The following is a 23,584-nucleotide window of genomic DNA, read 5'->3' as shown; positions in this document are numbered from 1 at the left end:
TTGCCCTCTGGGGTAACACGCTGAGCATCTCCTACAGTGCTTTCCTTGTGTGATAGGAATTCAATAAATGTTGAACAAATGAAAGGGAGGATAAGACTGGAAAGGCAATTGACCACCCTCTCCCACCTGCTTTATGTGTAGCGAGGAAAAGAGGAGCTAAAGGAAGCCCCTTCTCATCACCCTTCGATCCTCAGAGGCCTCGTAGAAGGAATCAGAACAGACTCCGAGTTAAAGGAAAAATGCTTTTCCCTTAAAGAGTTCTCATTACTGAAAAAAGAAGGGTGAAGAAACCGCATGTGGGAGGGGTCTGAGCTTATTAAATTTGCTTCCAATTTTCTTACCACAGTAATTGGATTCTGATTTATAGGATGCGTTTGGACAGCGCCTGAAACAGAGAACTATTAGCTGAGCATTAGAGCAAGTGCTGCCAGGAGGGCGGGTGTTGGGGTGAGCAGCTCAGAAATCTGAAGATGCCGCATGATGGAGGAGGCAGCAGGTGGGTGAGGAGGGGGAGAAAGGAGGAAGGCTGTAGAAGTTTTGCCCAGCAGGCAGCTGTGCTGATTGAATCCCCAGATGCACCAGCGGTGTGGACCCCTTACAAGCAAGCCATGCAGGGCACCATGTGATTTTAAAAAGCCCAGAGAGGCCTGGGGGCTTAATTTCCCTATATCTGGAATGGAAGCGAGTAGCCATTTTTCTTTTAGTTCTTCGCCCGTGAAGTCCATGATATTTTACAAGAGACAGTCCAGTCTATGTGGAATGTGAGATAGCAGAGAGCAGGAGTAGAAGGAGCTAAGACAGGTGCAGGCTTTGAGCCTTTCCCAGGATTTCCAGGGTCCTTGGCGGTGGGCACTGAGTGACGCCACATCCAGTATGGTTCAAAAGGTAAGTTCTACAGCTTCGCAGGCATGCCCTGCTCCTTCGTGCTTGGCGTTAACGGCCTTGCCGTGCCCACCACACCCCTTACACGCGTTTGATGTGATCTTCACTGCTGAGATGGAAACCTCTGTCATCAGCCTGTAGACATGCACGTCTCTGCTGCAGCCTGGTTCTCTCACCCCTAGTCTCAGGCTAGGTGACAAGGCTAGAACAAGGTACCCCTCAGTGGCTTTCAGCATATCCCTGCTCCTCTCAGCCTCGTTTCTCAGCTGTGAAATAAAGGTGTTGGACTGGCTAACCTCAAAGCTTCATCATTCCTCAAGTCTCCACACCATTATAGATGAATGCATTCTTCCATTTATAGTCTCTTCATTCCAGATATATACACATACGCTGGCCTCCACTCACCTCAGTTGAACAAAACATGGAGCTTGCCTGGGGACATCCTAGCTCCAACTTCCCCTCATGAGGTCGACAATTGTGCTAACACAGAGGAGAGCCTTCATTGCCAGGTCACTGCTAAAGTCCTGTGAGATCATGAAGATGAATAAAATGGGGCTACATGTACTGGGGGTGAGAGGTAGGTGATGTGCTTTAACTATCGAATTCACTGTAAGGAACAGACAACTTCTAGCTGAAGTGAGTCTGAGATGATTGTCCAGAGGAGTTCTGCTAGTTATATATTAGGTTGGTGCAAAAGTAATTGCGTTTTTTTTGCCATTACCTTTAGTGGCAAAAACCACAGTTGCATTTTAATACGATAGAGAACTATTAGCCACAATTACATTTCAATACATAAAGCATTGACTGGTCCAACAAGTAGTCCTCATTTTCCAGTCGTCCCTCTTCCATCCCATCACCCATTCTGGTGACAGCTGGATTTGCCATTTTCCAAGTGGTACATAAAACATCTGGCAGACAAGTAGCCACAAATAGAGACACACCCCTCCAGGAGGGAGGGAATATTTTGATAAAGCATATGTGTGTTCTTACTAGCAGTGCCTATTATGGGGTTGCTTTGATTGCAGAGAGCAGGCGTCAGGGTGGACGGAGCTGGTGAGCTATGGGCTAAAAGCTCTAGCTGGGGAAGCCTCATTGGGTCACCTCTGCCTGGCTTGGCTGGGTCTCTGTGTTTTCTTCCGCATATTCTCCCAGCCTTTGTCCAGTGCGGTGCTAAATGACTCAGACAGTGGGGCGCCCATCACTTGCCTGGAGGGAAAATTCCACACTTTGATACATCCCACCAGGAAGACATTTTTCCTTGGCTCCTTTTCCTCCTGGGAAATGAGGGGGCAGTGGCCCAGCCTCTCGTAGCATTTCTCCCTCCTTCTATTTACTCAGTTGGAATGGCTGCCAAAGATCATCATTTCTCTCCTTGTACTCGTCACTTAGCAGTAATAGGATAAAAATCTTTACAGCTGGAATGGCAAAGCATAAAAAATGTTCATATTGCCTCAGAGTCGAGGCTATTCCACTAGCTCAGCACAGCGTTAGTGATTCCACACCATGCAGCCATGGGGAGGGGAGGGAGAGCCCATCACAGATACGTAGCTTTTGCAAACAAGCTAGCCCCCTCTGTGACATTTTGGTCCCCCCGTGCGCCACTTTTCAATACAGGATGTGAGCCTGTTGATAGTGGGCCTAAGTGCCTTCACTCCAGAGCATCTCTGAGTTTGATCTCTGAGTCACTCCAGAGCATCTCCTCCTCTGGGGGAGGAAGGGAACAGCAGGAAGAGTTGCAGGACATCCCGGAAGTGGCTCTGCAGCAGAACTGTGTCCACAGCCTGGGGCAGTTTGCAGTACCATCTTGCCAGGGTAAGAGGGGAGGAACGACCACAGGGGCTCCTGCCATGTCTGTTTTCTGTGTAGTTAGTTTTGTCTTGGCCACATAGCAAAGCACAGGAGTTAGCAAGGGCCTCTGGGTCAGGATTCCTCCCCAGTCTTGGTCCCTTGATTTCCTTGAATTCTGAGCCTGCAGGCCCCTCCTGCTGTTCTTTGAGTGCCTGTTTTTTTGAGTTTCTGGGAGATTTCCCAAAGGGGTAACTCCTCAGACTTCAAAGGGGACCAGTCAACAACACGGATGAGAATTTATCTAAACTGCCTTAGCTTAATTTATTTTCTTGCACCTTGTTTCTTAGTGAATTCCTGCTAATGTTGACCTTGCATTGTACATTTCATTCATTCATTCATTCATTCACTCACTCATTTGCTCATACCTTTACTCCACACATTTATTGAGCAATTGCCATGTGCCAAGTCCTGTGTTAGGAACTAGTGTGCACTCCCCAGGGGCTCATGGCCTAGTGGGAGAAATGGACATGGGACCAATTCCTGATGTTCAAATGCAGATTATGTTAAGGCCATAACCTTGCTCTTGGAATTAATACATGAATTTCCTGCCCTCAGTGTTCAAGCACCCAGCTCCTGCCCTGTCCCTGGTTTGGGTTTAGTTATTTCCATCTTGGCCATGTAGCACAGCACAGGAGTTAGGAGCTGTCCTGTGAAAAGGACAAAATAGCATTAGGCTGGCCTGTGAAGGAGAAGGAATTTACACGTGGCTGGGAGGCAGAGGCTTTTGGAAGGAGATGGCGTGGGCTGCAGTTAGTGTGCTGGTGAGTGGGGCATGTAGGATTTTACCAGGTAGTAGGCATTTCAAGTTGAGGGAAAAGCATAAGGAAATGTAAGGAGATAGAAGAGCCAGTGTTTTGTAGGAGTAAGCCCAGTTACTTAGGGTGTGGAATGATGGAGGGGAGAGATGGGGGAGAATATTCTGGAAGATAATCTGGGGACATGTGGCAAAGTCTTGAATTCAGGATAAGGAGATTAGAGTTTATTCAGTAAACCCTGGAATGCTTCCATGTTCACACTGTCACTGCCTCATTGTCACAGCAACCCTGGGAGATGCCCTAAGTAACATATTCCTGGCCAGCACCACAGCCAGGACGAAAGAAGCCAAAGTGTGACGGAGCAAAGCAGTATCAGGCAGGAGTGGTGCCCCCGCCCCAAGGCTGGACAACTGTCCCAAACAAAGTGCAGGCTGAACAGGCGGCTGGCCCGGGAGCTAGAGCCTGATATGGAAACTTGGCCTGAAAGCATTTTCATCCTCAGAGTGGGGGCATTGGATCTTCCACTGGGGAGTTCGTTCTGAAGCAAGGCAGGAACAGTGAGAAGCAGGAGCTAGTCTTAGGGGAGAAGGAGCTGGTAGGGTCTGGAAAAGGAGTCTGTCCTTCATCCCCAGACTCACTGCTAGGTTTCCAGAATGAGCACCAGTGTGGGCTGCACAGACTTGAGCAGAACAGCAAGACTAGCAGATTAACCGTTGCACACCTAGGTCAGGGGACCCAGGCTCAGAGAGGTTAGGGGGCTTGTCCAGGGTCACACAGCTAGTCCATGCTTGGCTGAAGTGCAAAATCAATTTTTCAGATTGTGGGTCCATATATTTTATATTATTTTGTCACAAACATAGAACTTATTATTATGTCTAAAGTTCACTGAGTTAGAAAGTGTGTGTGTGTGTGTGTGTGTGTTTGACTTGTGATTTGGGGCAAAGAGAAGAGGTGATAGATGAGGATTCTGGGTTTCCTAATTAAGATAGTTTGATTATTATATTTTAGCTTTGCCCGGAGATACTAAACTAATACATTTCAGCCATCTAATTCAATAAATAGTGTCATCTGGTGTTCTGCTATCTGGGCCAAATGCCTGTGGGCAGGTAACCCAAGAAGAACCTTGTGTGGCTTTGAAAGGTACCAAGTGGTCTTTGTTCTGGAGACAGATTTACCTTCTCCCTCCCTAAGTTTGCCTCCTACATTTCACATTACCTGGGGAACGAGGCAGGGAAAAGAGATGTGGAAAGAGATGTAGAGATATTTTCAATGCCCAGGATGGAAAACTGATTTGGATTGAATATTTGCGAGGGATAATTCATTCTACAAGTTATTGAGTCTAAGACTATTAGGTATAGATCAGTTAAAAACAACAACAAAAAAAAAAAACAACAACAACAAGCCAGACTGAAAGTTTGCCCTCATGGAACTTGAATGCCCCCAGTGAATAAATCCCCCAGGTGGACAAGTGGGAGCTACCTTACTACCCTCCCCAGGCCACTAGTACCTCCCCACCTTACAGATCACTTTCCACAGGAGGCATGACCCCTTAAGCTAGCCTTGAAAATAAGCCCTGGCCCATGAACTCAGGGTTTCAGTAACACCAAGGGCAATGTGGTATCAGCTCTCTCTCCGCTGAATTATCTATCTTTAAAGTACAGAGGAAGAAGGGTGAAGAAGATTCCCTGGATTTGCACTCTGCATTCCGGGGGTGCTCTCCTCCATGTTATGGGGAACACAGGAGGAGTGGAAAAGACAACGCTGTTGAGTTTGGCTGCAGCTTTTGTCTATTTCATGAGCTTTCCATGTTCCAGTTCAGTGGCTTTTGAAATCTTCCAGCACAAGCAAAATCTGCCCCAACACCAGAAACTCTCTTCATCTTTTCTCAAGGAAATCTTTTATTGAAATATAACATACATATGGAAAAGTACACACCTCCTGCAGGCACATCTGGAAGAATTTTTCCAAAGAGAACACACCTATTTCCTGCATCAAGTGTCTACATCAGGTTAAAGAATATTCTCAGTTTCCCAGGAGCCACTCTTTTGCCCGTGCCCCATCAGAATCCTTCGTGGCTACCTTGTCCTCAAAAGCTGTAGATTAATGTTGCTTGGTTTTGAACTTTATGTAAATGGGATTACACAGTATGTACTCTTGTGTATCTGGCTTCCCTCAAAGTTCTGTGCATGAAACTCAGCCACATTTTGCAAGACACAGTTTGTTCATTCTCACTGCTGTGTAGTATTCCTTCATATGAATATATTACAATTTCTATATCTACTCAACTATCAATGCTCCTTTGGGGTTTTTCTAGCTTGGCTTTTATGACTAGAGCTCCTATGATTAAGCTTCTACTTGTCTTTTGGTGAACGGGCATCTGCGTTTCTGTAGGCTGTACCCCTAGAAGCTTTTGTAGATATCATTAAATATTTAATGAAGTGCTTATAGCAGAGTCCCTGTTGCTCCAAGTCCTCATTATCAATCACTTGCTATCGTCTGTCTCTTTCATTTTTGCCTACCGGGAGGCTGAGTAGTGGTGTCTTATTGTGGTTTAAATTTGCCTCTCCCTGCTGATCAATGAGGTGGCACACATTTTCCTGTTTCTGAACCATTTGCATGCCCGAGCAAGCGTTGTGCCCCTTCTCTCTGCATCTGTCTATGCCTTTTGCTCAAGAAGCAAGCACAGAGGGCCTGGTTCTCAGTCCCCCCTCAGTAACCTGCCTTTCTTCTGGTTATTTTTTGCCATTTTGTCCAGTATTTTGAGGCAGCATGATAAAGTAAGGGGAAAAAATAACTGGCCTGAGCCTGAGAGGATGCATACCCTTTCTAAGATACTGCCCAACAATGCCTTCAGCTCCCTGGGTGTCTGTTTCCTCCCATGTAAGATGAGAGAAGTAAGCCGGAGACACTAATTAAGGTCATTTCCAGCTCTGTCTGCTGGTTTGAAAAGACTTCTGCCGGTAAGAGCATGCAGGAACTGGCTTAGGAACTAAGTAAGTTGGACGCTATTTCCAGAAACATGAAGCCCTCCTGCTCGGCAGTGCCGCCCCTCCCCCTGCCCTGGATCACTCTTTCCAACTCACATACTTCCCTTCCTAACAGGACTCCAGGGCCCCGCAGAGCATCAGAGCCCTTTTTATTGCCACCTTGTCCATTTCTTCATGCGGGCCTTCTCCGCCCTCTCATGCCTTCCACGCAGTGCAGGTCACCAGACCTCTCCCAGCCTGAGGTGCACATGTAGGCTGGTTTGACATGTCTTCTCACTTATCTGAAAGCCCCAGACCTATTAAACACAGCGATAGCAGAGCTGCTTGCTCCTGGAGTTGGCACATCATGTAGAAGGCAGCTTGACTGCAAACATTGGTGACCTGCCCACATTTTTCAGTCTAGAATAAGGAGCTGGAACACACAGATGTCTTCTCTTTAAAACCTGGATCACTGTCAAGTTCCATTACCATTTGCCCCCAAGTGCTTCAAAGAACCACTGGCTCTTATGATATAACACATGTGCCTCTACTGCCGGGAAGAAGCAGGGCTGGTAGGATTGGTCTGAGGAAATTTCAAGGAGGCTCTGTGCTGGGACCAAGGTCCTGGGGCAATTCCTACAGGAGAGGATGAACCATGCAGGAAGCCCTTAGAGTAAGACTCTTCATGCCTTGTATTTCTTTCTCCCAGCCTGGAGTGAAGTGGCCTGATCTCAGCTCACTGCAACCTCCACCCCGCCAGGTTCAAGCAGTTTTCCTGCCTCAGCCTCCTGAGTAGCTGGGATTTTAGACACCTGTCACCAAGCCCAGCTAATTTTTGTATTTTTAGTAGAGATGGGGTGTCACCATGTTGGCCAGCCTGGTCTCGAACTCCTGACCTCAGGTGATCCGCCCACCTCGGCCTCCCAAAATGCTGGGAATACAGGCTTGAGCCACTGTGCCCGGCCCATGCCTTGTATTTCTATAGGACTTCACAAAGTGCTTTCCCATCTCTTTCTCATGTCCTCAATAGCCCTTTGGGTGAAGAGGTCATTGCCATTTCACAGAGAAGGAAGCTGAGACCCAGGCAACATAACTGGTTGACTAAGTGGCTGGGCTAGGTCTCCTAGTGCTGTGAACTTTGACATACAACATCTCTGCCACTTGCTACCTGGACCATGGGTGAGTTACTCAAACTCCTAGAGACTTCATTTCTTCATCTATAAAATGGGAATAATAATGGCCCTCAGGGTGAGGTGAAATGATTGATGTCAAATGCCGAGCCTCATCTTTAACCTCTAGTAAGCACTTGGTGACTGTTTGCTAGCTGTGGGCCTGAGTAGTCAAGTTAGTACTGGCATCAGGAGGGCAGCTGGGGCCTGCCACAGTCACCCAGGCAAGAGGGGTCATCAGGACCAGCAATAGTTCTGGCTTCATCATCTTTCCCACTGCTTCGCAGCTGTGAGCCAAAGCAGGTCTGGAAGGCAGGGCAGATAGGTAACAGGTCCAGGGGTGGAGAAATGGGTGACATGGATGAATGTGGAGAGGTCCTGGTTCTGCACCCTGCTCCCCAGCTCTGAGTCGGGGTGCTGTGGCTCATGTGAATCACAGTGGAGCTGAGAACAAGGTGGCCTGGGTGCAGGGCATGTAGGCAGGGAAGTCCTTGGAGAGCTCTGGGCCTCAGCCTTGGCTCCTGGTGCTGAACGTCCCATTTGCCTGAATGTCAGACTTACTTTAAAAACTGGAAAGCAAAATTAGCAAGGAGGCGACTGCAATGTCACATCTGGTAAAATTCGTGCTTGCAAGATACTGGGGATGGAAGCCAAGGCCAGCAGAGGGAGTGATTTAGAGCCAGGGGTCAGCAACTGCAAAATGTGTTTGACAAGAGATGAAAAGAGCAGGAGAGATGACAGCTGGGTGGGGCCTGCTGTGGGAGGGAGACCTCTGAGCCGAGGGTGGTAGATGCAGGATGGAGCGCTGAGGGCCACATGAGGCCCTAGGCAGCTGGCAAAGTAAGCGGAGACCATAGGATGTGATGGAAGTAGGACCCAGCTGGGGACCCTGTGGATCACAGAGCAGTGAGGGTCCCACTGGGCTAGCGAGGGGCAAGATCAGTAAATGTCCTTGAGCTTATCTTTGCTGTCCCTGAGGCAACAAGAGAAACCCCTGATCTCCATGGAAACTTTATTGTATTATCCAAACTGCTCTCCCCTCCTGACCTGTCTGACCCTCATGATAACTGTGGCCTGGCCAGAGCAGGCCTGGTGGTTGAGTCTTCTGCCTCCCTGCTCCTCCCGGTCTCTCCTCCTCGATTCCTCGTAAGGTCACATCATGTACTCCTTGTTCCACACCTGCCTGCCCTGCCTCTCAAGATAGCAAGCACCCTCTTTGCTCCCGTCTGCTTCACCTCAGGCCAGTGCCACCACCCTTCAGACTTTCACCCAAGCCGTGATCTGTAGCATCATCCTGCTCTCTCCCCACCCTCATTTTGTGGTCTCCTCTGATATATCTCTTGCTCCGTAAGATATCTTGCTGCCAAACTCAGCCACTGCCCCCTCTCACCTGGGTGACTGCAATAGGCCCCAGCTGCCCTCCTCAATGGCTCTGGCTTTCTAAATGCAGAAGGATCACTCCTCACCTGAAACTCTTCACATGCTGTGGGCACACGGCGCCTGTCTCCAACCCCACCCTGAAGCCAAGGCCACCCCCATCAGGCCATGGCCTGTGCCGACTGTGTTGTGAGGATTCAGGCCTCCTCATCATTGCTGCTTTCTCTGTTCAGGATGCCCTTTTGTGTTTTGGGAGTCTGTGTGGAGGGTCTCCTCTTTGGGAAGACCGCTTGCCCCTCGGACTGAGTTTGGCAGCCCCTCCGTCCTCCATGCTCACCCTGAGCAGCACCCGTTGCTGTGCATTGCAGACATCAGCTTACTGTCTATCTCCCTTCCAAGCCCCTGAGCAGCTAGGGCAGGGATGTTGACTTATCTTTGCATCTCCCAAGCCTAGCACGGTGCCTGGCACTCACACTGTCCATCAGTATCAGCTGAGTGAATGGGGCCTGACGAGCACCTCGTGATTCCTTCTCAAGCTACTGAGAATATCAGGGATTGGGAGTGCAGGTGCAGGTGAGCGAGTGAATCCTCAGAACAGAGGGAGAAAATCAAACCACAGGAAATTTAAAACCATCCTCGCTCAGCAAAGAATTCTCCATGTTCACACATAAATCCAGCGCCACAATTGGCAAACACGTATTGATCATACCATTCCCCTGATGTGTGGGAGGCACCATATATATGTTCTCTCGGTTCAGCCTCACGACTTTGCTATGACCCTGGTTTTAGAGATGAAGAAATTGACTCCAGTAGCTTGAATAACTTGTCCATAGGAATTTAAAGAAGTGGAAAAGTGGCCCCTGCCTGCAAGAAGGCAGCAGTTACCTAGGAAGATGGTACAGTGATTTAGACAGGGGAACAGTCATACCAGGAGGCCACGTGGAGTGTGGTGGAGGAAGTGATTTCAGCGAAACTGCAGAACAGTGACAGTTTGGGCAGCTGGAGGAGGGAAGGTAACAGAATCTAGGGAGATTTGTGGAGGTTGTGACTCAAGTACAGTCAAGGGCAGTGACTGGGCTGGTTTAGCAGGGCCAGGAGGCTCCTGCAAGGGAACATGGGGGCAGGGTGCTGAAGAGCTAACACAAGGGTGGAGGCCTTGGGATGCTGGTGAAGGTTTAACTCCAGGTGGCTCTGAAGGTTGGGGGAGGCTCCTACAGGAGCAGTGTGTTAGGAAGATGGAACAGAGAAGGGCTGTGGAGAGGGTGGGAGGAGTGGTTGGAAGTGATTCTTCCACAGGTGGGAAGAATAGTCAGGCAGCTGTTGCAGGAGGACAAACTAGGGGGTGTAGATCAGGCTTGAGGATATAAAAAGGAGGCAGATTTGACTGCAGGATTGGCTCAGGGGTGGATTGACTGTAGGAAGGTGCAGGAAGGTATGGGAAGCCTTTGCTTTTTCCCTCCCTGCTTCAGACCAGAATGGCACACGGATGTGAGTGCCCTGGGGAAGAGGCATAGACCGCTGGCCCTCAAACAGACCATTCCTGAGCTCAGGGTGCTGAGTCTGGCATATTCCTGGAGTTCCTTGGCTGTGGGCCTTACCTTTGCTCTTTACAGCTATTGCAATTGGAGGAACATTCCCCTTTCAGGTGAAAGGAGGGAATGATGCTTCTCTGATCTTTTAGGTGGAAAGTCTGAGAAATATCAAGAAATAGCTCTAGGAATATCAAGGGGAGATACTATGCTTTAGCAAGCGAGGGATGACCCAGACCCATGATTTTCCATCTTTCCAGAATCTTCCAGCATGCAGCATTCAAGATAAAAGACAGAAGGGCTGGGTATGGTGGCTCACGCCTGTAACTCCAGCCCTCTGGGAGGCCGAGGTGGGCAGATCACCTGAGGTCAGGAGTTTGAGACCAGCCTGGCCAACATGGTGAAACGCTGTCTCTACTAAAAATACAAAAAACTTAGCTGGACATAGTGGCGCATGCCTGTAGTCCCAACTACTCTGGAGACTGAGGCATGAGAATCGCTTGCACACGGGAGGCGGAGGTTGCAGTGAGCCGAGATGCTACCACTGCACTCCAGTCTGGGCAACAGAGTGAGACCCTGTCTCAAAAAAAAAGAGAAAAAAAAAAAAAAAGCCAATATGGAATAAAGGGTTTCAGAGGCAGTGAGTCTGGATAATCTTCACAGGGCATTCTCGTAGAGCTCGTGAGGGCACCGACTGGGGAGCCAGACCATCTGGGTTTATGTTGAGGCCCCACCACTCACTGACTGTGACTTGCCCTCTCCACCACCATGAGAGGAAGAATTACAGCACCCACCTCGGGGAGTTACTGTGCAGGCTGAAAGCTCTGGAAAGAATACCTGAGACAGAGTGAGGATTCAATTGTGTCATCTATTATTACTGTTGTATGATGTGATTTGAGCAGGGCTAAAATAAGACATGAAGGAGCTCTGGTCCCAGACACCAAGGTATCTTTTTTAGGAAACATTTCAAAAATAAGTCTTGGCCCAACTCCGCACTTTCTGTCCCAGCTAGGCTCTGCATTTGCCTTTTGAGAAGATTCTTTTTTGCACACACACACAGACATGCACATGCACACACAGCTGCTATCTGGGTGGTGCTTGGTACCGGCTAACACAGGTCCTGGCAGTGTTCCAAGAGAAACCTCTTTGCAGCCTCCATAGATCTGCTGATCTTCCTGGAGAGCAGACGCTGCCGCTTGCCTCAGGGTTTCCACCAAACCTCAGGGTTCCACTCACTTGGAAGGGGCTAGGCAATGTAAAAGATCAAGATTAGTTGTTTGGAAAAACAGAAGGATCTTGGTTCATTGGAGTAATGGTCATTTCTAGGAGGTCTCTAAATGCAGCCAGAGGAGTCTACATTCTTTAAGTCAGGTGGTCCTTCTGAGCCCGGATTGCATGAGTCAGCACAGGCAGCAGAACTGCTTGATGAGGTAGATTGGGGCCAGAGATTGAAAAACCCTGTCAGCTTGCTACCCTGAGCAGCACTGAGAACTGAGATGGATCTGCTGGTTCCAGAACAAAGAGTGGGAGATGTCCAGCCTTCTGTGTTCAGTAATTATGTTTTTTTGCTGAGGGTGGTCAAAGGCTTGTCATAATTCAGTGGAACAAACCCTTAAACAGTTCTTTCAGATGCCAGTTGGTAAATGAATGCAGGTGTGATCTATGGAATTGGGGAAGAGAGGAGACAGGAGAGAGATTTTCTTAAAGCTACATTTACAATTGAAAGAGCTATTAATTATTTTGAGATTGTGGCCTTTTCTGGTGTTTAAGTACTGTTTCTTTTTGAAATGATGGTGATGGTAAATGATGGGATTTTAAAAATATATACTTTCCCACAAAGTAAAATGTCATGAACCTAATTATTGTCTCTATAATGTTTTTATTTTACTTTACTCATACCAGAAAACCAAGACCTAGAAACAATTATCTGGCACTAACGTTGAAATTTTAATTTGTATTATATACCAATTAAAGTTCAGGGACAACTTAGGACAATGATGTCCAACAGAAATAGATGTGAGCCACATATTATTTAAAATTTTATAGTAGTCACATTTAAAAAGGTAAAAGAAGTGAAATTAATTTTAGTAATATATTTGATTTACTCCAATGTATCTAGATACTAACATTTTGACATGTGATCAATGTAAAAAAATAAGTAAAATATTTCACCTTTTTTCATACTAAGTGCTTGAAATCTTGGGCATATTTTACATTTACAGTATATCCCCATTCAGACCAGACACATTTCCAGTGTTCAGTAACTGCGTGTGGCTCGTGGCTGCCCTACTGGATAATGCATGTCTAGGAGAAGAGGGTGTCTGGGCCATTCTGTTGAAGGCTTCAGTCTTTCTCCTCTTGCTTCATCATTGGCATTTTTCATCATTCTTGGAACTTTGGTAAACAAGGACATCCCAGCCTTTTAAACACAGTTGAGTATTTCCAGCATGATAGACAAAACTTAAGACCTCTCCACAGACACCAGATGCCACCTGATATTCCCCAGGACACCCTTAGCCCAAGGCTTCTTATCGCCAGCCCCCTCCCCAACTCATGGCTCCGAACTTCAGCTTCCAGACTCTTCTTCAGTTTGGGCAACTTATTTGGTCTCTCTGCTGTATCACTGACCTTGGCCTTTGCTTAGCTTTTACTGCTCTGGAGCTCCTTGTGAGGGTGTCACCCATAGCTTGGCAAAGGACATTTTCCTCTCCGGCTTTGACCCCATGTAAGCCTAACCTGCCTCCCACCTTCACTTATCCCTCTACTCATTCTTCAGACATTTATCGTATGTCTAGTATGTTTAGTCACCATCCTGGGTACTGAGGTTACAACTACAAATAAGTCCTTGCCTTCACGGTAGCAACAGTCAGTAGAGGAGACAGAAAAGTAATTTCACAGTGCTTGGTAATAAATTACAGCAATGGGGTGAACACAGGGTCCTAGAGAGGCACGTTGGAAAAGCCTTGGGAGATTGAAATGCTTCCCAGGGGAAGTAACTTCCAAGCCAAGATTAGAAGAGGAAAAAATAGCCAGGCCTTGGAAGCGAGGAGAGTGCATTTCAGATATATAGGAGAGAGACAGCACCTGCAAAGTTCCAGAGGTGACAAAGAGCAAGTGAAGTGGAACGTGGCTAGAACTTTGAGAGTGCAGAGGGCAGGAATCAGAAGTGGTGCCAGGCCACTAAGGATGGTGAGCCACAATTAAGAGTCTCAATTTGATTTTGTGAGCAGTTAGGCAGCACTGAAAGATGTTAAAGATGCAGTTCTGGAAAGATCATTCTAGCTGCAGCATGCAGGGTAGATTGAAAAGGGATACAGCCAGAGAGAGGAAGTTGCTGCAGTAATCTAGAAAAGACAGAATGGAAATGGAGAGAAACAGCCAGATGGAGAGATAAATAAGACAAATGCCCAAGACTACATTTGATTACATTGGGTCTGGGGCAGAAAGAGGCAGGATTAGAGAATATCTCTTGGTTTTGGCACATAGTGCATAGTGAGCTGTGGAACTCAGGAGGGTCAGCAGGCTTGGCTGAGGTGTGGGAAGCAGAGGGATGACAAGGTCATCTCATGGGGTCAAGAGAAGATGCTCATCAGGGTTAGGGTTAGAGGTTAAAGGAAGTAGACACTGGGAACTCTTTGAAAGCTGCCCACCAGAGCACCCAACCAAGTTCCTAAGCAGTTCACTTCTCTGTTCTGACCCACTTATTCCCTTCCTAGACCACTGGAATTAATAACACGTTCAGCAATTCAAAGGTGGTGATATAATGGAATAGCGTATCTCACTGTTATGTTAAGTGTCTTTTCTGAAACACAGGATTTCTGTAACCAGAGTGAGGGTGGCTATTGAGGCAAGAAGTAAGAGCAGTATATGTTTCTGTGAATGAACAAATTAATCTGCATGTGAAATCCCGGCAAAATTGACATGAAATAAAAATTTCATGCCTTACAGTGTATCAGTGTTGCCCATGAAATGTGATTAAAAGGAATTTTTGATTTTACAGTTGTCATACTTTTTATACTGCTTGCATTTTTCTCTTCTAAAGAGTTCAGTTTGAACCAAGGGGCCAGCCACAGATTCGGCATTTTATATTTTTCCTCATAGCTGAGAGCAGGCTTCCTTACATAGATCTGAGCTGGGGAGGTGTTAGATGTTCTCAGATCTAAAAATGAAATCTGTGATTCTAAAAGCCGGTAGCAAGATCACTGCCCTGAGTCCTGAGAGAACTGACATTCTGGAAAGGTCATGTGGCCAAGAGCTTTTCTCCTCTCATTCGTTCTTCCTCACACACATTGGCTCTGCGTTGCGGCTGGTGGTGAGGAAAGGAAGGGATGAACCATTGTCCATGAAGCCATCTGTGCTAGCACTGGTGATGGAGTGACAGAGGGATGTGGGGGAGGGAAAGATGTGCCCACGCCACCTGCAACTGGGATCCATAGATTGTCACCTCCTTGGGGACAGAGAGCTCTCTCCCAGGAAGTTGGTCCCATTCCCACTTTATGTCTTATGCTTGTGTCTCTCTTCGCCTTTCTGGCCCTGGAAATTAGGGAAATGGAACATGATGAAAATGACCCATTCATTTTCTCTGTCTGGGTCTGACTTCTGCAATGTGTGCTTGGAAGTGCAGGACTTGGGAGGAAATCCTCATTTCTAGTTAGATCAACATAGCTTTTTGTTTAGTAATAGTTGCGCATGAACCACCTCACCCAGGGCCTTGCTGAGGTCACATCTTCACCCACCTGGTCAGACTGCAGTGGAAGCCCCTGACTAGGATGTGCCTGTGGCAGCCCAGCCAGCGGTTTCCCATCTTCCTGTTACCGAGGAGCAGCAGCCAGTCCCTCCCTCCTGGACAGGTCGCTGCACCTGCTGGTTTCCAGAGCTCAGTAGAAACTGCCTCTTCGGGTGGTCATTCAGGAGTGGGTACGTGAGTATACACAGTGTACAAGGCCACAGAATAGACCTGGGTCACAGCTGGAACAGTCCTGGTACAGAGGTATTACAACATGTGACAAGGACGCTGGGTCCAGCAGGCCTGATTCAAATTCCCTTCGCTAGTCGGAGTGAGTTCCTTAGCCTTTCTGTGCCTCAGTTTCCTCATTAGTGAACCTGTAAACCAGTAGCAGCCTCATAGAGTTACTGTGAGCAGTAAAGATGCGAGGTGATCTGTATGGTACCTGTTGGGAAGGGTTCAATGAGCAGTAGTTTAACAGCTTTCCAGGAGGTGGATACCATCATCACTGTAAACTGGGAACTCCAAGCAGCGAAGGTTCAGTCCCAGTGTGTCTCACGCCAGGCCTGTTTGATTTCTGTTTCATTGTGCTGTGTAGTTGCCTGACCTTTTCCCATTCTCTAACTGTCTTCAGACTCCCGTCTGCGATGCCAGAGCCCACCTTTAAGATTCAGAGCTGCTGTCAATTCCAGAGAAGCCAGAGCAGCTTCTCTTTGGCACCGACATTTCAGTAATAATAATTATGCTCTCCACTCTGCTTCAGAGTTAGTGGATCTGCCTCTCCATCACTCCCTCCTGGTTTCATGCTGGAGAATAAAATCCCTAATGTTTCTAATTTGTGACCAAGTCTTTTCTCCCATCAAGGCAGCGTGCCACAGGAGGAAGATCATGTGTCTGGGTGTCCCAGGGCCTGGGTCCTGGCCCCGGCAGGCAAGCCACGGAAGCACTGGGAGCCCTGACTGCTCATCGATGAAACGGGTGTGACGATGATCATCGTCATGCTCTCCGTTATAGGCTGCTGCCAGGATGTAACGAGCTTGTGGGATAAAATAAAAGGCATCGCACGCATCATGACATGACTGTGATGACTGACAGCGACCATCACTGAGCATGTTTCTGACATGCCAACTTGTCACATATTCAGGTGCAGGGTGGAGGGTGTTGTGGGGTGAGCAGGAGGCAGTGACTGTGCAGAGGCAAGAGGGGCCACTCTTCCCTAGACCCTGGGATTAACATCTCAGAGCACCTCCCTGGAAGCATTTTCAGACAGTAAGTGGCACTGAATGCTCCAGAGGTTGGCAGTCCAGGAAGCCCTTGGAGCCCCAGTTTAAGTTGGGGGAAATCGAGAGTCTTCGCTGAGTCATTCATTAAAAATAGAAGAGAAAGAAACGGCATGTCAGCGATCAGCTCAGAGAAGCATGCCTTCATCATGTGCTGCTGTGGCCATCGGGTCTAGAGACCCCGGGAGTCTGTTTCCCCAGGAGGTAAAGCTGAGACCAGAGTCTCCTCCTGGCTCATGGAGACTCTACGGTGTCCCCCACCCCACCCCCAATCTTTCCTGCTCACTGGCTCTTCTTCCAGTAAAACACCGCGTCTTTAATAAATTATCAACATACTTTCTCGTCTGTCTGCCGGCGCCAGAGCTCGGTGTTGGCAGGGTTTTCCATTCCCTCATGCCCCTAATAGATCTCACTGTTTGATTAATCTTTTAGATCTCTCCCACAGAAACCCTGCTCTCTGGGCCAACTCTCCTCACCATGTCCGGCTTTCTGGATTTTTTCCTCAGACTCTCAACCTTGTTGCTGCCCATCCCCATGCTCATCCCTTGGTCCTTGGACCACAGACGACTCCTATGTAGGGCTCCAAAGCAGATGCCTTTAGCCCCGGCGAGTTCACAGGGAGACTGTAGGGACGAGCACCAGATTAGGAGTCATAAGATGTGGATTTCCCTCACCCCAGTTACTCACCAGGTGTGCCAGCTTGAGCGAGATTCTGAGCCTTAGTTCGGCTCATCTGTGGAGTGGGGGCAGTTGTGAGGGTCACCTGAGGCAAGGGGAGAGTCCAGGCTCCTGAGCTGTGAGCAGGGGCAGGAGGGGGGTCCTGTGAAGCTTTTCGAGCCTGTGAGGTATGGGATGGCACCGCACTACCTGCTCTCCCTGGACTTGTGCGTGCTGGAGGAGCTCGTAGGGTATAGCCCTGTTCTTTACTCTGCAGGGACAGAGGCTCGGGGTCTCAGAGACCAGGAGGACAACGGCTCAGGCTCCAACCCATGCCTGCTGTGTCAGTAAGGTGGACCCAGTTTAGGAGGTTAACCTGTGTCGTCTCCATGGTCCTTTCCTTTTCTAAACCATGAGCTTGTGATTCTAGTCAATGAACTGAACCTGGCATGCAGGCCGGCTCAGCCACTCTCTGGGCGTAATGATAGCAATTCTAGCTACCATTTCCTCAGCACCCTTTAAACACCAGGAGCTCACATGCATCATCTGCAGTCTTCACAACAAAAATGTGTATTTATCCTCATTTTACAGGGAACAATCTTGAAGCTCAGAGAGGGTAAATGACGTGTCCAAGGGCACACAACCAGTTCTTGACATGTCCAGACTCAAATCCAGGCATCAGAGCCCAGGTTCTTTTCACTCACATTGACACTGCATTCTTTGATCTCTCCTCCTCTTGCCTCTCAGTGCCCCTTACCTGCTTGAGGGACATGATGGAACCCCTCACCAAAGATGCCTTTCCAGCCCCTGTGAGATCTGGCTCCACCCAGCAGACAGAGTCGTCTGCAGATTTGGGCTGATGCTAAAAATAATAATAGTTACTATTTGTCAAGCATCTGTAATCACCTAACATAATAATAGTCTGAGAGAAAAAATCTTCCAGAATTGTTATCTCCATTTTCCAGATGAAGAAACTGAGGCTTGGGAAAGTATCATCGGATGCCCATTGACAATTGAGCCTCAGTTACAAAATGGCATTTGTGACATTCCATTCAAATTAAACATGCGTATTGAATGTTGGCTACAGTCAGAGCTTCTGACAGCTGATGCTGTGAGAGCGTTTAGCAAGAGAGCCTTGGGTCCAAGGCTTACAGAGGAGCAGATGGAAAGCTGGAGAGGTGGGTGATGGGCTCACGGTCCCACAGCTGGCCAGTGGTAGCCTGATCCCCCCAACCCAGGATTCTGGGAACTGCCTCACATGGTCTGCAGGTCTAGATCTGTGCCCATAACTGGGATTCTGTGCCCCATTTCTGTCTGTCCCTCCCTACTTCACCCCCATGAGATCCAGCACCTCCTCCTCCATGAAGCCATCTTTGCCCCCCCCGGCAGAGTTATGCCTCTGCATAGCTGTGTGTGTGCGTGCATCTGTGTCACTGTGGTCAATATGCCTGCCTCCTCAGCCGGTCCTCCCAGGCAGGACAAATGGCCCCTGTCCTCAAAAGCTCTCTAAGGAGATAACTCTCAGTACCACCCTCCCTCTCCAACTTGCCCCTGAGTAACTTGCACTGCAAAAGCTGGGGTGTGGGGTCCCCCTGCCTCCCAGCATGTGGAAGAGGAAGCATCCCCAAGGCAGTGCCTTCGTCCTAACCCCAAGAGGGGTTTCCGAGCATCTTCCCCCATGGCAGGGACCACAGCAGCCCGGAGCAGCTTCAGGCCTGGCCATTGGACACACCCTGTCCTGATGGTGGCAGCCTACTGAGTCGCTCTGCTTGGGCTCTTTTTCCTCCACTGTCTCTTATGCAGACACCAGGAGGCTCTGCCGAGCTCTGTGACTTGTTTTCTTCTGTTAGAGAGATATGACCTCCTCCCTGACATCTGCCTTGTTCCTCTTGGGGCTGACCATGCTGGCTCCCTCCCCTCTGCCTGGGCCTCTCCAAGCCCCTCCATGCTCTCACAGACCTGCCACCTGCCAACTAAGACTCCCTCCAGGTCTCCCTCAACCCTGGTTCCGCCTCAACCACCTACGAGCAATGCCTTCCCTCTCCTCCACTCCTATGTGAGTCAGGTCTGTGTCCAAAGATAAGCAAGGCCGAGGTCTCCTCTCACTGGGAGCTGTTTCAACACATTCTCCTTGCCTTTTTGTACTGGTTATCTCATGTACAACAAATCACTCCTGATTAAACTTCGTGGTGTAAAACAACAAGAATCATTGATTATCTTCACAGTGTCTGTGGGTCGGGAATTCAGAGCATCTTGGCTGGGTGGTTCTGGCTTGGAGCCTCATTGAACTGCAGTTGGAAGTCTCCTGTAGCCACTGTCATCTGAAGGCTTGATTGGAGCTGCAGACCCACTTCCAAGGTGGCTCATTCATATAGCTGGCAAGTTGGTGCCAGCCTTCAGCAGGTGGCAACAGTTCCTCTCCACCTGGACATCTCTCTATAGACAGGGCGCTCGAGTGTCCCCACAGCATGGCAGCTGGCTTCCCTCCAAGTGGCCAAGGCAGAGCCTGCAATGTTTTTGTGATTTAACCTTGGGAGTCACACACTGTCACTTCTACCATATTCTATAGGTCATATGAGCTGCCCTGCTTCATTGAGGCAGGGGCTACACAAGGACATAAAACCCAGTTGGTAAAGATCAGTGGCAGCCATCCAGGGGGCTGGCTGTCACACCTTAGAAAGCTGGAAAAGGCTGTCTTCAGCTGACCTAGGAACGCACTTCCTGACTTACTTTCTCCCTTTCTCCATCAATGGACAACTGGTTTACTTAAATCCTGTTCTAGTGATGTAAAGATGGACAAGGCCATGGGCCTTCCCTGGAGGAACTCACCGTCAAATTGAGGAGAGTCTCATCACAAGAACTGCTTCAAAAGAGTTATGTACAGAATGATGGCAACACAAAGGACAGGTTCTTACCTATTTGGGGGAGTATGGAACACCTTCACAGCAGAGGGTACATTTGCTCTGGGTCTTAAAGGTTGAGTAAGAGTCCTCAGGTAGAGGAAGGAGAAAGGATATGGCTCCATGCAGAGGTAATAGCATGAGCCATGGCGGAGAGTCATGGCAGCATACAAGACTGTGATTTTGAAGGGTCTAGAAGGCTGTGATAGGGAGTTTGGACTTCATACATCAGGAACTGCTGGAGGGAGTCAAACCAGAGGAAGCTCTGGCAGAGCTATGTGGTGGACAGGACATGACTGGCAGGGGCAGAGGCTGAAGACAGAAAGTCGGGTCAGGAAGCTGCTGCAATGCTCCTCTGAGAAAAAAGGACTGAGAGACCATGGGCATGAGAGGAGGGGTGATTTCAGGAGGTGGGGCAGAAAGGACATGGTGAGAAATTGTCTCTGGCAGAGAGGACAGGCTTGAAGGACAAGACTTACTTTTTCCACCATCTCTGCCCCTGGGGCCTTCCTTCCCTAACTTTTGGCTCCTCCCAGATGACCCGCACCCAGCCCATGCTTGAGTCCTGAACAGAGCTACCTGGCTTTTTCTAAATAAGTTCTCTGGACCAACACCATGAGCCTTCAGTGTATGCCCCTGTAGAAAAAACTGATCAGAGTTATGTGAGAGGCCAACATGACATCAGGACCATTAGCCTAGGACTAAGTATCTTAAATGTTTTAGGCCACAGACTTTCTTGAGACTAGTGAAAACTATGAACTATCTTTCCAGGAAAAAAAAATGCACATTTGTACACACAGTTTGCAAACAATTTCAGAGGCTCACATGTCCCTCGAAGTCTATCCCTGGGTCTCTGAACCCTACATTAAAAGCCCCAGGTCCAGGAAAAAAATAGAAAATGAAAAAAGCAAATATTTGACTCCCTAAAGTCTGTTATTTACTTCCTCTTTTAATATCCCCCAGCCCCCTGCAATAATGGAACATCCCCCGAAATAGCAAGAAACAGGAGGAAGCATTTACCCAGTGATAGCCCCTGGTGCCACCAGCCTCACTTGGCGGGTTTATTTTCATTATTATAGTAATTTTCAAGCTGCAGGCTACAATTTTCACTTGCAGCGAGGTATTAAATTGAAATTACCCCAGATGTAATTGTCATAGGAAATAATCCTGGATACATGGAAGTGAATGCCTTTTCAAGATGGGGTTTTATCACTCACACCAGGGTTTGGGGCTCTGCCTCTTACATGCCAGATTTAGGTGTGTGTTGCAGGGGCCAGGCGTCAGCACAACATGGTAGCCTGAAGCTGTTAACCCAGAACACAGTGAAGCCTCTGCCGACTGGAATCTACCCACTGGCCAGTGGCGTGGGCAGATGGGCCAAAAGGGCACAGAGTGGGGAGCAGAGCCCAAGACTTGGGGTTGTGTTCATGCAGCTACCAGGAGCCACCGTACGCTAGCTCAGGCATGCAAGAAACACCACACTTATTTTCCGTATATCAACTCAACTTGTCTCCAAGCCCAGGTTCCCCCAAGGTGGAAGAAAATTCAGATTTAGTTATTCTTGGAGCTCCCCAGCCCCTCTTAGGGCCCGGTGAAGCCATGGGGTCTTACCTAGTGCTTTGCAGTTGGGGAAGCCCCTCTAGATATCAAGCATCTGGCATAGGGGTGCCCACCCAGATGCCTTCGGTTCTAGCCCTGCAGATATGCTCTGTCCCTGAAGGTCTCACTTGTCCTGTGCCTTTCCTTCCCTAGATGCACGCTGCTGGTGTATTGCACGGACCTTCCACCCACTAGCATCATCATCACCTTCCACAATGAGGCCCGCTCCACGCTGCTCAGGACCATCCGCAGGTGAGGCATCCTTGCTCGTCTGTTGGCCAGCTCCAGGCCAGCAACTGGTGACAGTGTGTCTACTCCCCTGGTGCCCGGCCCTGTCCTAGGAACACCAGACACATCTAACTACATGCTAGGCACTATTGTATATGTCACATGCGTCCACTTAGTCACTCCTCACATTCCTGTAAGGGAGGTTATTATCTCATTTTATAGAAAGACAGAGGCCTGTGGTGTTAGGTAATGTGCAGAAGGTCAAAGAGAGTAAGTAGAAGAAGCAACCTCAGAGCCCTCGGCCTCCCTACTCTGCCAGGCTGCCCCTAGAGCATGGGCTCTGACTTCCACAAATGAGGAACGGGCTGAGGCCCTGAGAGGCTGAGTGCACACCCCAGCCCCAGCATCAGGCTGGGGTCAGTACCCAGCACCCTGACTCTCTGCCCTCCCACACACTTGCCAGGGGCCATGCAAATCAGAACGGCCTGCAGCAATCACTAAGGCTTGCCTTCCTGACCATCTACCTGCAGTTCCATCCCTGTTGCCCTCGGGCTTCAGTCCACTCATCCTCTGGGTCATGTTCTTGCTCTAATAGGTATATCCTGCTACAAATGGCCTCTGGCCTGTGTGGGTTTTTGATATGCCCAAGTCCCAGTGCCAGGCCCTAGCAGAACTCCCCTCAGAATGTAGAACTGCACCCAGAAGACTTACCCAGGAATTCCTCCCCCAGATTCTCCAAAGACTCTGGCTGTTTCACCCTCCTTCCCCCATACCCACCCTCCTCTCCAGAAGTCATCTGTCCTCCTCTCCCTCCCTCAGGCCACCAGCAGCATCTACCTCTCAGATGGCAATGACAGCAGCCGCCCTCACTCCAGCTCCTGTGCACACATATTCTGTGCACCTCAGCTGCAGAGGTGAGGAGGCCACTGCCACGCCCACTTCACAGCTGAGGAAACTGACATTGGAGATACTAAATCAAGGTCCCGTGTCACCTAGCCAATGATAGTGAGGCAGGATTCCAGGCCTTGCACTCTGATCTCAGAGTCCTCCTTCTTGGCAGCCTGAGCAGGGAGAGGCTAGCCCCAGTGGTGGCATTCAGCATCCTTCGGGGCCAGGAGTGCCACAGCCACATCCCGCAGCTGAGCAAGAACCCGCAGTACCTCCATGTCCCCATGACACATGGCTCATTAGACCCTTCCTGTCCTGCTGAGCAGCACATCAGCTGGTGCCGATGCCACAAAGAAGGAAATATGATGAAACATGGGTCAGAGAGCACCAAACAGCAAAATCTCTTACTGTTTCCATCATGCAGGCCACACTTTTCCTGTCTCTCCCACCCCCGCATGGCTGTGGGCAGTGGGAAGTTCTAGGTGATTGGGAGGTAAGTCCTGCAGTAGGGTCACCCTGCGGGAAGGCACCAAATCTTCAGCTCCATCTGTCACGAATGATGAATGTCCATGTACACGGTCACCAAATCCCTTAGAGACATAGGGAAGGACCTGCCCAGACACACAGTTTTTAGCCCAGTGCTTCCACCCATCCAAGGGGACAGCCCTGTCTGCTGTTAAGACATCCTCGGCAATGACAGGCTGGCTTCTTCCTCCAGCCACGTGCCCATCCTGGCTTCTGCAATCACCCCAAGAGCCACCTGATTCAAACTTGATTTCC

At 49.0% G+C, this 23,584-nt stretch overlaps 1 protein-coding gene across 6 annotated transcripts in view; it reads left to right on the top strand.

Annotated features, from left to right (window-relative positions):
• GALNT14 (polypeptide N-acetylgalactosaminyltransferase 14) overlaps positions 1–23,584 on the top strand; it is a 228,590-nt gene that overhangs the window by 150,493 nt on the left and 54,513 nt on the right. For all 6 annotated transcript variants that reach the window (XM_025354781.1, XM_025354777.1, XM_025354780.1 and 3 more), the window contains one exon: positions 21,842–21,940. In XM_025354781.1, the coding sequence (XP_025210566.1) occupies positions 21,842–21,940 (99 nt within the window). The remainder of the gene's footprint in view (positions 1–21,841; positions 21,941–23,584) is intronic.

This window comes from Theropithecus gelada, chromosome 13 (genome assembly GCF_003255815.1).
Source record: "Theropithecus gelada isolate Dixy chromosome 13, Tgel_1.0, whole genome shotgun sequence".
Classification (NCBI taxonomy): Eukaryota; Metazoa; Chordata; class Mammalia; order Primates; family Cercopithecidae; genus Theropithecus; species Theropithecus gelada.
The sequence above is the reverse complement of the archived record's forward strand: the minus strand, read 5'-3'. Positions and strand labels throughout refer to the sequence as shown.